The sequence below is a fragment of the Elephas maximus genome, chromosome 15 (genome assembly GCF_024166365.1).
Source record: "Elephas maximus indicus isolate mEleMax1 chromosome 15, mEleMax1 primary haplotype, whole genome shotgun sequence".
Lineage (NCBI taxonomy): Eukaryota > Metazoa > Chordata > Mammalia > Proboscidea > Elephantidae > Elephas > Elephas maximus.
In genome coordinates this window covers 53,667,763-53,683,192 of record NC_064833.1, presented here as the reverse complement: position 1 = coordinate 53,683,192, position 15,430 = coordinate 53,667,763, and the positions used below count along the sequence as shown (strand labels likewise).

The window sequence follows — 15,430 nt, the reverse complement described above, 5'->3', positions numbered from 1 at the left end:
GGAAGCTGGAAAACCAATACTCAAGGTGAGATGTGATGGTATTTTGGACTAGGATGGTAGCAGTGGCCAGGGAGAGAGATGGCTGGATTCTGGATGTATTTTGAAGGTAGAGAAAAGGTGATACTGATGGACTGCATTGGGCTATGAGGCTAAGAGACTTCAAAGTTTCTTCCTGAAGAAATGGAAGAATGGTGCTGCCAGTATTTTGGATGGAGAATAGAGAGGCAGGAGGAAGAGGTTTGTGAAGGAAGATCAGTAGCTCAATTTTGAGGATATTGACTTTGATGTCTGAGTGGAGAGGTTAAGCAGGTACTTATATAAATAGTTTTCAGGTGCTTCCTTGCTTCACTTTTCTAAGCCCATAGGTGTGTATCTTAGAACTTCCAAAGCTGATCAGATATGATCAGGCTGATGATTTTGAAATTTTGGGTTTTCTTCTTATCCTGACCATGCTACTTGTTGAGAAGTCACCATTTGGACCTTATGATTATTTCTACTGTGACTGCTTTATTACTCCCACACTTAACCCTCTAGCCTCTCCTATGGAAACAGGCCATTATTGTTCTCTGGTTTGTGGGCTTCAACATAAAGGAATCATTTCTGACCGTTCAGTTAATTTTAATACTTATATACTACCCTTTATCTAGGAGAATTCAAGCATTTTCAGGGAAAAATGTGTTTTTAAAAATACCAAGTGTTCTTTGTTATTCATACAGAAAAGGTTCAACATACACTTGGGGGAAAAAAAAGCAAAAATGTTCTGTGTGTGTGATGTGATAAATTGGGCAGAGTGGATTTATTTATATAAGTGATGTGAGAAAGATACAGTTCCACATTTTAAGGATGCTAGAGTTGAAACAAGAATATGCAACAAAGGAAGAAAAAAAATTTTGAAATTAATATAAAAGAGTAACTCTTGGTCCAGGGTAGAAATTTTGCATAGGATGAGAAATAAATTGGGATTAAACACCAAGAGATAAGAAGCAACTGAATAGAATAGGTGAGAACAAAAATGTAATTGAGGGGAAAAGCTTACACCTCTAAACTATATTTCAATAAACACCTCAGTTCTGAGTCTCTGCCACTCTCTCTTTTTCTGTCTCTGTCTCTCTTTTTTTGGTATAAAACCTCTCCTTTAATGAAACAAACCACCACCTTGTCTTGCAATCAGGCCATACCCTATACTTAGCTTGGCTAATGAGATATTGCACTTTCAACGCAAGTCAACCTAGAGCTGCTGAGGGCAGAATCTGGAAACTGTGTTTCTATGGAAATGCCTGGTGCTATGATTTCTCAGTAGAATAAAGTAGCTGGTCATAAGTGAAGACAGTAACATTTAAGAGCAAATAGTTTGTGACAAATAAATAGAAAAAGGAAACAAATGGTTTCTATTTTGGCTTTTTTTTTTTGGCGGGGGGTAAATGAAGAAATGCTTTTCTTACTCAGAGCCCTGAGCCCTGCCCTTCTATGTTAATTGGGAAAACTCATTATCACACTTCCCTGAATGCCATTCCATGACAGTCTTGCCTCTTAAAACCATCCTTTCTAGCTCCAGTGTAGAACAATGGTCTTTTCTTGTTCCCTTGGTATAAAAAACTAGTCAGTAAGCAAATGGAACCGTCTTTTTATTTTTTGTACTAAAAGAACTTCAGGTGTTTGATACAATTTCTCTTCCAGTTCCCAGGTTTAGGCAGAATATAGACACCATTACAGTCTTTCATATACAGTGAAAAACACTGTGTATTGAAATATATTCTGTGTAACTTTGGCTAATTATATCTTCTAGCTTTCTTTCATACCACAAAATAAATAAAATATTCAATGTTTTTATCTAGTCAAAAGACATTTTGAGAGTATTCCTGTGAACAATCAGATCTTGCTATTGTCAGCTAAGTCCCAACAACATGGTATGACACAAATAGCTTACAGTCTTCAGGGAACATCTTTACAATCACCGTCTCTAAAGTAAGGACAAAACTTCTTTTGTTATTGCTATTCTGTTTCTCTGTTCTTTGCATTTTGTTTCAATTTTCATTTCCTTGCTTTAGCTGGTTTACTTTCGCCAAAGATTTGGAAGCTGCATTGAAGGCTTCACTTTCTCATGCATAAGGAAAGAGGTTTATATATAATTTTTCCCCATACAGAAGCACATATGTAGGTAAACTTACTTTAAATAATAATTAAGTGCCTAGAAAGTTCAATGAAAATCAAATTCCTAAGAGGACACCTACTATATATATATATATATATGCCGAAACTCCTATTTTTAAAGAAAAGTATCTTCCTCATAAGAAAACAAAAATTACCTGATATTAGCTTTCATTTAGATATAGATTTTCATATATTTTTCTTGAAGACCATACATATGGAATTTAATAATACTCATGGAAATCTTTGAGCAAGTAAATACAAAATACCAGAGTAAAATGGTTTCAGTTCTTTTGGTTGGCTATTATTGTGTGAGGAGCCTGATGGCACGGTGGTAACGAGCTTGGCTGCTAACCAAAAGATGAGCAGTTCAAGTCCACCAGCCCCTCTTTGAAAACCTTATGGGGCAGTTCAATTCTGTCCTATAGGGTCGCTATGAGTCAGAACTGATTATTTTATTGAGAATACTATTCCTCGTCACTGAGTTCTATGAAGCCCACATGAACCGATCTCTGCTTTGAGGAAGTTTATAATACAGTTCTGGAACATGTTACAATAAGAAATAATTGGAAAAGGCAGAAGTTGATAGCATGTTAAGAGAATAAATATAAAAATCACAAGAAACCGATTTTGAGCCAAAGTAGTTATCAGAGAGGGTTGGGGCATTAGGAAAATATTGATGAGGAAGATATGGACAAGCAGAGGCCTAAGAAGAAGCTTCAGACATTAAAATTAAGGTGAAAATCACTGTTAGATGGGTAGGATTGAGGGGACAAAAAGACCTGTCTATAGCTTACATAGAGAGTTTTTAATTAAGGGAAGTAAAAAATCAAGATAAGTTGGAGTGAGTCAAATAATGAGTAATCTTAAAATATACTTGAAGTCAATAAGGAGCAAACTATGAGAAATGATGTGTACATTAAAGAATATACACATCATTTTTCATCCCCGGTGGCATAGTGGTTAAGTGCTATGGGCTGCTAACCAAAGGTCAGCAGTTCAAATCTGCCAGGTGCTCCTTGGAAACTCTATGGGGCAGTTCTACTCTGTCCTATAGGGTCGCTATGAGTCAGAATCGACTCGATGGCAATGGGTATGGGTTATATTAAAGAAAAGTTTAAAAGGTGGGAGTGTGCAAGGTGGGCTGGCAGAGAGTAATTTCAGGCAGGCAATTATATTCATTTAGAGAAGAAGGTAGTCTAGACAAAGTAGCTAAACCCAGTGCCGTCGAGTCGATTCCAAATCATAGAGACCCTATAGGACAGAATAGAACTGCCCCATAGAGCTTCCAAGGAGCTAGAAAGGGAGAAATTAGGAGACAAGTAGTCATTCACAGAGAAAAACAGAATCCCATTATTGTCATGTGTATGCCTGCTCACATCCTTCTGTGGCAAAGAGGTGAGGAACCTTTGTGTAAGGTGCTCTCACTCACCTGTCCAGCTTGAAAACTAGAATATATAGTTCCAAAAATCCAGAGCCTTGTCTGCTTTGTTCACTGATACACATCCAGTGTCTAAACCAGTGTCTGGATCACAGCTGGGATTCAATAAACATTTCTTGAATGTACCCTTTCAAAATATAGTTTAAAATCCACCTTTCTTTTGAAGCTTTTTTGGACTTTTTCAGGGAGCAAAGTTCAGTGGGAAAGACGTGGATTTTGCAGTCAAGTAGACCTGTGTTCAACTACTGACTACCACTTAAAAACTTTCTAACGTGGACTAGCTACTCAACTTTTATGATTCTCAGTTGTCTTACATGTAAAACAAAGGGTGAAATCTACCTTTCAGTGTTATTATAAGGTATAGAGACTATAGATATAAAATGCCTAGTGTACATTGAAGCACTTATCAGTTACCCAATTCATGGTAGCTATTAACTAAAAGCAGGTATCATTCCATCACGCTCTGTGTCTCCATTCAATGCGGTATGTATTTGCATTATATCACTGATCACTTTGTATTAGAGTTAACAAGGAGTCCTGGTGGAGCAATGGCTAAGCGCTTGGCTGCTATCTGAAATGTCAAAAGTTTGAACCCATCAGCAACTCCAAGGAAGAAAAGACCTGGTGATTTTATCCCAGAATATTTCAACCTAGAAAATCTTATGGGGCAGTTCTACTCTGTCCGATAAGGTAGCTAGGAGTCGGAATTGATCTGATGGCACCTAACAACAATTCCAACAACATTAGAGTTAACATGTCTTTCTTCCTGCCCTCAATATACAAGCTACTTATTGCACCAAATACTCATTTCATTAATGTTCCTAGAAACTTCCTCTAGAAAAATTGAGTACAAGTTTCCTTGTTCTACTCAAGCAGACTTGGTACTTTCACTTTGTGTCAAGGTTGTACCTTCTACTCTTGTATGTTAAAAGCATCTTCATGTCTGTGTTCACTTATGGAGTATGACCCATGAGGACAAGGATGCTATCTTCTATTCACACCTTCTTAATGCTTTGCAAACTACCCTGGGCATAAACATTCATTATGTGAAAGATGAAATAGTTATAAAAATTATGAAGTTATATGACTAGGTTTCCTTAAGCAAGTGGCGATTAAGAAGTATACAATACCTATGAAAAGATGTTACCTTCACCAGGACTTATTCTTAGCAAGAGAGCAGAAACTGATGAAAAGAAAATGAATTCAGACATACTTTAGGAACTCTGTCTTACAAAGAGTTTTGTTTAAGGAATCCATGATAACATGGGATTTTAGAGGAGCAGGTTTTACTAATGTTTTTTATACACTTGTTTGGATATTGAAAATAGTGACTTTTCCATTCTACTTGAAAGTTGATCTATATACTTTTTATCCATTCCTGATTCCAGGAACCTGTGATCGTAGGACCTCATTTTGTCAGTCAGCAGCACTTACTAAGCTCCCACAACGCGGAGAGCAAAGCAGTTGGTGAAACTGATCACTACATATACAGATACCTGTTTCTCTGAGATCAGCAATCTAATTAGGCAGGATAAATCAAAGAGAATAGACCACAGTAAATGTCACATCACGTTTTGTATTTCTGCAGTGTGATAGTTAAGGTTAAGTGTCAACCTGACTAGGCCACGATTCTCAGTGGTTTGGCAAATATTATGTAATCATCCTCCATTTTGTAATCTGATATGAGCAGCCAATCAGTTACGAGGGGAGTTTCCTGGGGGCTGTGGCGTGCATCCAATATATATGGATGTTCTAGCAAAGCTCGCTCACTCTTGATCCTGAATTCAATACTGCATTCACCTTGTCATTCTCTGACCTCCAGTTCTTGGGATGTGAGCCAGCAGACTGCTGCCTGACCTGCGGATTTTGGGTTCATCAGCCCCTGCAACCATGTGAGTCAGGAAATGCCTCCAGCTTGCCACCTGATTCACAGATTTGGGATTTGTTAGCCTCCACAACTTTGTGAGCCATTTCCTGAATTACATCTCTCTACATATATTTATATATACACGTCACTGGTTTTGCTCCTCTAGAGAACCCAGTCTAAGATATATAAGTGAGAAGATAAGGTTGACACTTTGGTGATATCGGTATGACATAAAGGTACAAAGTTGTGAGGTTAAAATTCAGTCAGAGTGAAAAGAAAATTCTTCAGCTATCATCTGGTGTCTTGTAGAACAAATGACTATATTGTGTTTTCATTCTATATTTGCTGTGGAATTTGCCACAATGAATAATGATCTATATATATATAGTGGTGCATTGAATTACTGTTACATGGTCCTTCTAGCCAAGATCTTGTGACCACCTGGCCCTTCTTACCATGATCTTGTGACCACCACAAAATGACTGGATGGAACTATGCAAATAAGGTGCTCGTGGTCCACCAAGGGGATTAGACAGTCCACTGATAATGCAAATAAGGTGCATGCAACCCTTGCAAAAGTGGGGCTATGTAACTAAAGTATAAGGAAGCTTTGTAGGTGATTGGTCAGTGTTGCCATTCGGCTAGGCTTAATAAAATGAGCCAATTCCCAAGAAGTGAAGAGGGTACTTCACTACTGTCATAAAAAGAGCCAGAAGTGGATCATATCCTTTGGACCTGGGGTCACTGCATTGAGAACCTCCTAAACCCGGGAGATGGAGAGAGAAGTAACGCTGGAGATGAAGTGAGTAGGCAAGAAGTAGCTGCAGAGAAAGAGTGGCAGCAGAACCACAAGACTGGTGCGAAATGGTGCAGTGGGCCTCAAAGCCCAGAGAGAGAGATAGCTACAGTGGGCATGTTGACCCCCCACGTGGTAAAGACAGCTGAGTGCTTTTGGGCATGAGGCTTCCTGGTGGAGTGGGGTGCCTTCGAGCAATTAATGGCAAAGCTAAAGAGCTCTGTAATACTTGCCCAGGCAGTAGGGCAGAGGCAAGGGGGAAAAGGGGCTGAGGAAGAGGCCTGCTGCAGGTTGTCCTGATTGAAGAGCTGTATCCTAAGTTGTTCCTGATCCTGAACTGTAACCTGTTACTTCTTTAACAACCCCCATAATTGTGAGTACAGTCTGTGAGTTCTGTGTGGCCATTGCATGAATTTTCAAACTCAGCAGAGAAGCAGAGAATGCCATGGGAGGGCTGACTGGTGTCAGAACTGGTAAAAACAGTTGGAGAGAGGAGGTATGCCTGACCTCCACCTCATAGGAATCAGCCTTGGGCTGATGCTGACGGTGATTCTCCTTCCCTATCGTGAAGTTAGAGCAGGTCTGATGCCACCATACCATTTTTACAGCTATATGTATATATATAAAAATGTGTACATATATGTGTGTATATAAAAATGTGTATATATATACACACATACGCACACACACATATACATATATGTACACATTTAAGTACACTTTTTCTTGTTGAATCTAAATTTATTAACCTACTTGAAAACTGAACGGGAGATAGCTAATAAGCATTGCAGGGCATTTTTATAATTCAAAACCCTTTTCATGTATTTAACAAAAGCATTGATTTCTCCTGGAAAGTATAATGCTCTTGTGCAAATTATATCAAATCCACATCTTATTTTCCAATACAGTAAATAGCATACTTTGTCTACTAAAAATTATATGAAATCTGTATTTTTAAAATATAGCCTCCGGTAGAAATGACATTCTGTATAATAGGACAATATTTCATTACTTATTGATTCATGTCCACCATAAATGAGAGCATATTATTTTATTTTTAAATGGATGATAGTGGTACCATGTGGCTATTTTATACTCTAATGTTTAATGCCACCATACAAACTTAGCTTCTTTATTAATCTTTAAGATGGGTTTACAAATATCGAGAGTGCAAAATTATTTTTCAGTATTGCAACTACATTCACTTACTTTGATACGCTGTTTATTATTGTCATTATCTGAGAATAAAATGGCATTGGGAAGCACATTTAGTAAAATTATCATAGCATTTTCAGAAAGATGACTCCATGTAATGTGCCTAGTTTTAGGTTGTAGCTTTAAAAAAAAAAATGTATATAAATTAAAAAAAAAAAATTAGGTAGATATAAATGCCTGACTAAAGAAAACAACAACACATTTGGAAATATTTAAATTCAAAACGATAATCTCATAGAGGAGATTGACTCAAATGGTTACCAGTAGACCACAAACAAAATGATCAATACTCTTCCTAAAAGAAAAAAAGCAACGCTTTGTCAAGTGAAATTATACGGGATTTCTTAAAGATGTATAAACCAAAGATACAATAATTGCAGTAGGTGGGGAAGTGCCTAAGCTCCCAAGCAAATCATCCCTATTAGTTCCTATTCATGATTTAAATTACGTTTTTTTTTTTACCTCTTCATAACATGCAGCGCTTTCATACTCTCGCATTTCTGGGCATTTTAGCTTTTGCTGACATGAATGCATTCCCAAAATAGAACATTACTGCAATCTTCTGCTAGACATTTAAGCCCGTTTGTACGTTTATTTTTTAAGATGCTTTTTTTGAACCTTCTGTGAGAGGGCTGGGAAGGTAGTGTTAGAAAGAATGAGAACTTGTTTTCTAAAGCGACACAGTAGACATTTGATCTACCACCGTTAGCAAAAAAAAAAAAAAAAAAAAAATCACAGCTTCCTACCTTGAAAACAAACATCTCACGGCGAAGAATAGCTAGAGTGTTAAAGTTCCCATCACAGATGTTGGGTTTGGCTCCAGGATAGGAAGGTCTGCCCGTAGGAGGCCTCGGAGGTTTTGGCCGGTCGTTCTTCCTCGGGTCAGCCGGAGGAATAGAGCGGTGCGGGGGCACTGTTGGTAGAGGTCTTGTAGGTGGAGGAATCTTGTCAGGTGGACCTTTTGAAAATATGAGGACAGTGCTTGGCTCACTTAAAACTGGAATAGTGCTGGAAAATATTCTACAGAGGACAATCACTCATCAGTGGAGGGCACAGACTAAGTGAGCTAAGAGGTCTTTAAGATCATATATTTGGTGAAAAAACAAACCATCCTACCCAAACAAATCATTCCCAGGCTATCCGAAATTGTCCTTAGCATGCTCAATTCTGGATCCAAGTAGCTAGGCTTTCTTTGTTAATTTTTAATGATATTTTTATAGCTTCACCACAGTCCTTACAGAGAGAGCTCCTTTCAAATCTTTTTTGGAAGTAGGTGGTGTATAAATAATAAATAAATGAAAATGAATCCTGGAACCATTCACGTAAAACTCAAACACAGCTAATCCTAGATTTCAATAAACAATGATTCTATGCAAATATTTCTAAAAGATATATATCAACGAATCAAAGTTTATTCTATCCTATGTTTCCAACTACATTTTTAACCTTTTCTTGACTTTGATTATTTTCTTCTAATGAAATCTTTTCACAAATTGCTGGAAAGCTCTTTTATTTGAATACCTGTACCTAAAGCATCTATTGATTAAAATATCACTGGTAAAATATTAATGTGAAGAAGCATTTCTAAAAAGAAGCTTCTAAATCAAGCCAAAGTTTACACATGTAATTTGGCACAGATGTTAAACATCTTTCCTCAAGAGGTTTATTCTTTTTAACAGAAATACAGATCTGTTCTCACTTAGTGTTTAGATTTGGAAAGAATATTCTTTTGTAGACCTTCAGTCTAGACTACCAATTCATGAGGTCATGAGAAAGAACCTCCTTTCAGTTAACCACTTAGGAGGAATTTCTGATGACACACATTCAGGCACAGGATAATATGCCCTCATAGTCAACATATGAGCTATTTAGCTTTGCGTCAGAGACATTTCTCTTTTCTCAGTATCCCAACCATAAAGAATAGCACAAAAATTGACCTTTTTTTCAAATCCATTTTAACCCTGAGAGAATGCTTACCATTGAGACATTTAAATTGAAAAAATAATGAAGGCAAACCAAATTAGTGAACTTAAACTATGCTGTTTAAAAATGCAAATGACATCTTCCAGATACTGGATATTAACATACAGATAGCACATATTTGTCTTTGTAGTATAAAAATGAAAGCTTCACTTCATTAATTTAGTAAAGCATAGTCACTAATATGTAAATTATAAATATCACATTCTTAATAATTATGGATGAAATCAATGTCTTCACAAAGGTCAACAGTTGTATTATGGGAGTTAGGATCATAGTAAATATGTATAATAAATAATCTTTCCCCCTTTTCTCTTACTTTGCATTCACATTGACTAAGTGATAGTAATTTTACTCTACTAGAATTCACCTTTATTTTGAGCTACGTGTTAGTAAACTCAGCCATTTGTTAAATTTCACTCCCATATTTGTTAACTTTTACTCTGAATCAGTAATTATATGCTTTTGAGGTCATTTTGTTCTAACCATCACACAAGGGTAGTTTCTGGAACTTGAAAGTGATTTATCTACAAACTACCTCATATCAAAGCTCGTAAGCAGTGAGCCAATCTGCCAGTTTGTACCAAAGACTTAGCATCTTATTTTAAAGGCTTATATTTATCACTGTTTTCATTGGTTACATTAACTTATTACATATTTTACCTGAATTTCAAATACTAAAGTTGATCAGATCATTAGTATAACTATAGGTTTAAGGCTTTCCCATAAGGTATACATCAAGATACCTGGGGCTTTTGCCAACAAAATTTATTGATAGAAGAATTTTGCAAACAGGCCAGGTTTTTATCAGTTTTTACTTCTCACATATACTTAGAACATCTATCTTGAAGAGGAAAACACAGCAGGAATTGTGGACTTCACTGTAGGGCTAACCAAACAGAATTTTTTTTTTTTCTTTTCTTTTCTCTTTTGGTACATACATATATATGTACCAAAACATCTGACATCCTAAAAATCTTCACATGTACAGTTCAGTGACATTAATTATGCTCATCATGTTGCTCAACTATCACCCTTATCCAATCCCAAATTTAACCATCACTCTTAAGAGATGCTCAGTGTCCCCTAAGTATTGAGTCCTCCTTTCTTCCACCTTCCCACCCATTCTGTTAACCACTAACAAACTTTGGTCTCTACATGCTTGCCTATTCTAGGTATTTCATGTAAGTGGGATCATAAAATATTTGCCCTTTTGTGACTGACTTATTTCACTAAGCATGATGCTTTCAAGGTTGACAGTAATTACCTACCGTATATCTTCTGAATGCCCTGCAAATCATCATTAGGTAGTTTGAAGTTGTCAGTTTCCATGTACTGGTAAAATGGAGCCATGATGGCTGTGGGGTCATTGGAATGCTCCAATCCCAGAGCATGTCCCAGTTCATGAACTGCTACAAGAAATAAGTCATTTCCTGTGTAAATAAGAAGAAAAGAAGATATTGTAACTAATATCCAAGTACAGGCTGAAAACGACAATTTGGTATTATCAAAAACAAAGAAAAACAGAAGGAATACTTTACTTCAACTATCACCATGATTTGAAGATTGACATTCCTACTTGGCAAAATCCAATATGCATGTTAAAAAAAAAAAAGTACGGATAATGAAGTCACAGAAGAAAATGGAAGAAAAGAAAAAAGCATAAAAGTTGAAGAAAAAGTAGTAGCATCAGACATTGCTACTACTGCTGTTGAAATAGTCTTCAAATTATTAAGCACTTAATATGCAACATATCACATTCAACATGATTCTACCAACAACTCTGTAAAAAATAATAGGAGAGATAAAATTCTTTATTTTGGGTAAGTTAAGGAACAGAGGTGACAATTCTTGTCAAGAGGGGCAAATCTTTGTATTTTCAGAGCTATGACAAGAACTTGGGTTATTTTGACTCCCAGACTAAGGCTTTGATTTCCTACTAGCCTAGAATATAGGAAAATATTGTAAAATAAAAGCCACAGATAGGATAGCAGTCTTACTAATGGAGGTTCTAGTCTAAGCTTATAAATATAAATTCTAATCAATTCTTAAGTAATTTCAACAAAATATATTTATCTCAGAGCAGCTGCTTCTCATTGAGATGAACATCTCTTTTGTCTCTGGTAAACTTGCACAGTGAATCATGCAAACCCTACAGGGACACTTGGTCTGACTTAGTGCAATCAAATTCCTGCTGATGACGTCTACACGGTGTCCACTCCTGAATCATCATCACTACGCTCATGAGAAAAAGAGGCAGTCCTACATTTGTATTTGTTAATTCTAAAAATTTAGTTTAGCCACGCAGGATCAAATAAATGCCGCAGTTATGCTTACGTGACTTATGTTTCCAAGTGAAAAGTTTAACATGACTGACCATAAAATGTAAAGTTTTACATGGATGTCTTGCTATGAACACAAATTATCTCAAGCAATTGTCCTGAGTCATTTTTTAAGAAAAAAAAAGAAAACAAACTTCCCAACCATTTTTGTAATGCACCATGATAATTCCCTCTAGAGGGCTACGTTTTATACCCCAAATTCAGGAGTATAGCTAACATTTTTTCCACTCCTGGCTAGTCTGTCATAGAGGAATGAAAATGATGGAGCATTGACTCCTTGTATGACACTAGCACATGGCAAATGAGTCATTTAAACAATACTTCCAGGTGCCTACCTGTTTCTTGAAGAATAACTCACTAAATACCAGAGTGAAACAATGAGGTTTAAAAAGAAAGAAAAAATCCTGTTTCCATCCTTAAAAAGCTTATTTTCTCCTCTTCTTAAATTGCTTAAAAGTGAAGATCAAGACAAACAAAAATAATACATATTACAACTCATTGCCATTGAGTTAATTCTGACTCTTGGCGGACCTATAAGACATAGGTTTTCCACAGAGGAAGTGGTAGATTAGCACTGCTGACCCTTTTGGTTAGCAGCTGAGCTCTTAACCACTGTGTCATCAGGGCTCCATAATATGTATTAGCTATAATAATAATAAAGTTTTATAATAAAGTAGTAACTATCATTTACTGAAAGCTACTAATATTTCTCTGAGAATTTTGAGTATTTTTATCTCCATTTTATCATTTAAATCTTGCAACAATCCCATGACATGCCAATCATTGAGATGGAGCAAACCACAAGAGGAGCCATTTTTGCTTTTTTTTTTTTTAATCAACACTAAAATGAACACATTTGTGATTTCCAATAAAAAGACACCATTGTTTGAGATGCAAATCTGATATTGACAGGGCTTATTGCCAACCCCAAATAATGTGTTAAGTGGTACAAGGACAGGCATATGAGTGTTTTTGAGCATGCTCACACCTAGAAACATGGGTCAAGTTTGTCTGGAACATGCAACCAATGGATTAAAAGTGAAAGGAAATTTTCACCAAGAGCAAAGCTAATTATGAAACAAAAATCTATCAAGCAACCAAAGGGCCAAAAGAATTAAGGCTGTCAGAGCAAGAGCTGAAGACTCAGGAGTGGGCAGTCAATTCTACCATGAAGAATTACAGTCATAACTGTGAGAAGACACTGCTGATTCAAAAAATACCCACAGAGACTCTTGGCCTCTTATCTACAAAACAGATACAATTTCTTGGTTAGAAAGTCCCAATGTGGCCTCACAGGGATATGTCTTCCTTTTATTCTTCAAGTGAAGAAAATTCAACCTTCATAATCTTCCTCCTTGTCCTCTTTCCTAGAAAAAAGTACCTTCTACACTGTGCATGGGTGGTGCAAATGGTTAGCATGCGTGATGTAACTGAATGGCTGGAGGTTCGAGATCACCCAGAGGCACTTCAGAGAAAGGCTTGGTGATCTACTTCTGAAAAATCAGCCACTGAAAACCTGAGGAAGCTCAATTCTACTCTGACGCACATGGAGTCACCACATAGGAATCAGCTTGACAATAACTGGTAACTGGTAACCTATGCCTAGATAAATGCGTAGAAACTCACTCTCTCATTCTGAATATTGCTTTTAACCCATCACTAAACTTTTGGACCTAGCTGAATTATTAAAATCACCTCAAATTTTTCACAGGAAAGCTGTCTTTCAGTCACAAATAATTTCTTTTTTAAAAATTTTTCGGCTAGTAAGAGGAATTAATCACTGAAGTCATTTAGTTTTATGTACCTGTTCTCTACAGATCAATCAAGTTTTTCCTAAGCAACATTTCCAAGTGTGGAGTGATTCCTTGTCTAAGGAACAAAGTAAGGCTTTAGAAAATTAATAGGATCAGGATATGAACCTATGACCTGTTGCATATGCCACAGCACTTTTAATCCGAAATACTGGCCACGGGCACCAAGTAATTACCATTCTTCAAATGACTGGCAATAATGTAATTAAACCTTACTTGGAGCTTCACAATAATTTAAAAGGATAAGTTGTTAAATAAAGTGCTACCCTCTGATTTGAATGCTACTAGGAACAAAAGTTGTTGGCACATGATGGGTTTTAGACAATTAAAATGTACCAGACCCTTTTCCTAACCATGAAAATAATAACTGCTCCTGTAACTTGTCATTAATTCACATTATTCAAAATTCTCAGTTGTAATACGCCTAGATCTTATCACTGTGCAGGCAACAAAGGAGAAATCAGCCTCCCAGTTCTTAGTACAGAAATAGTACTTGCTCCTTTTGCAAGGTTTGGAGTTTTGAGTCTGTTGCTTTCAGTTGTATCTCTAATCTTCTTCCCTTTGTATACTCCAATACAATTTCAGAATACTGAACTGTATAATATGAAAGATAACACATTATTTATCACATCATTGTCACAATTATGTCTCTATATTTTATTCCAAGCTCTTTCACCCTGCATGCATTTTCACATGTTGTTCCCTCTGTTGGTCTATCCCACATGTTAAAAAATGATTATATGTGTATATATGTGCTTACTAGTGTATAACATTCCAGTCACAAAAATTTTAAGTAGATGTTGTGAGTAATCTTAACGTTTATAATCCTATCAACCCACTTCAACACTAGAATGTTACCAGCAGCACTGAATCTATTTCTGGTTTCTATTTTATACCATGTATTTGACTCTCCAATTCACTCCAGAGGGAACCACTAACCTGAGTTTTGAATTTCTCATGTCCTTGTTTACCTCTTTATAGATATGTATATATTTTATACAAATATGTATGTTTCAATAAATCATAGTTTTTACTGGAGTTTGGGCGTTATAAAGATGGTATCATTTTGTATGTCATCTTTTAAAACTTGCTGGAATCCAGGATTATTTTTTTTCTACTATGTATTTCTTAACTTGCTTTTTCAGTCTTGCAAAAATCTTACTAGTCCTTTAAAACAAAACTCAAAACCACCTCCTCTATGAAGACTTCCTTAACTTTTCTTTCTCTCTGTATCCTTTACTTCTGGCACATAACTGGATTTTAAGGCAGCTATTTTAAGGCATACCATAATTACCCTAGCAGCTTCTGATACATGCTGTTGTTGTTGCTGTTGTTAGTTACCATCATTTCTGATTCACGGAGACCCCATAAGCGTAGAATAGAACGCCACCATAGGGTTTTCAAGGCTGTGAACTTTTGGAAGCAGATCACTAGGCCTGTCTTCCAAGGTGTCTCTGGGTGGGCTCGAACTGTCAACCTTTCAGCTAGTAGTTGAAAGCTTAACCGTTTGCACCACCATGTCGTTGTTAGTTGCCATTGAGTTAACTCCAACTCATGGTGAATCCATGTGTGCAGAGTAGGACTGCTATACAGGATTTGCAAGGCTGTGGCCTTTTGGAAGAAGATTGCCAGGCCTGTCTTCTGAGATGCACTAGGTGGGTTCAAAATGCCAACCTTTCAGGCAGTAGTCAAGTGCTTAAACAGTTGTGCCACCCAGGGACCCCTCTTTGTGCCACCATAAAAGTCCTTAATATTCGCTTGTAGGTTGGATAACTGACAGAAGAAATTTGAACATACTCATAACTTTAAAGTCTAAATATTAAATTTAAA

The 15,430-nt window shown here is 36.6% G+C and overlaps 1 protein-coding gene across 1 annotated transcript in view; it reads right to left on the bottom strand.

The window, feature by feature from the left end:
- Positions 1 to 15,430, bottom strand: part of MMP16 (matrix metallopeptidase 16) — a 293,871-nt gene that overhangs the window by 70,517 nt on the left and 207,924 nt on the right. The window contains exons 5-6 of the mRNA XM_049853564.1: positions 10,719 to 10,880; positions 8,214 to 8,425 (exon numbers count right to left, since the gene is read on the bottom strand). Coding sequence (XP_049709521.1) covers positions 8,214 to 8,425; positions 10,719 to 10,880 — 374 coding nt within the window. The remainder of the gene's footprint in view (positions 1 to 8,213; positions 8,426 to 10,718; positions 10,881 to 15,430) is intronic.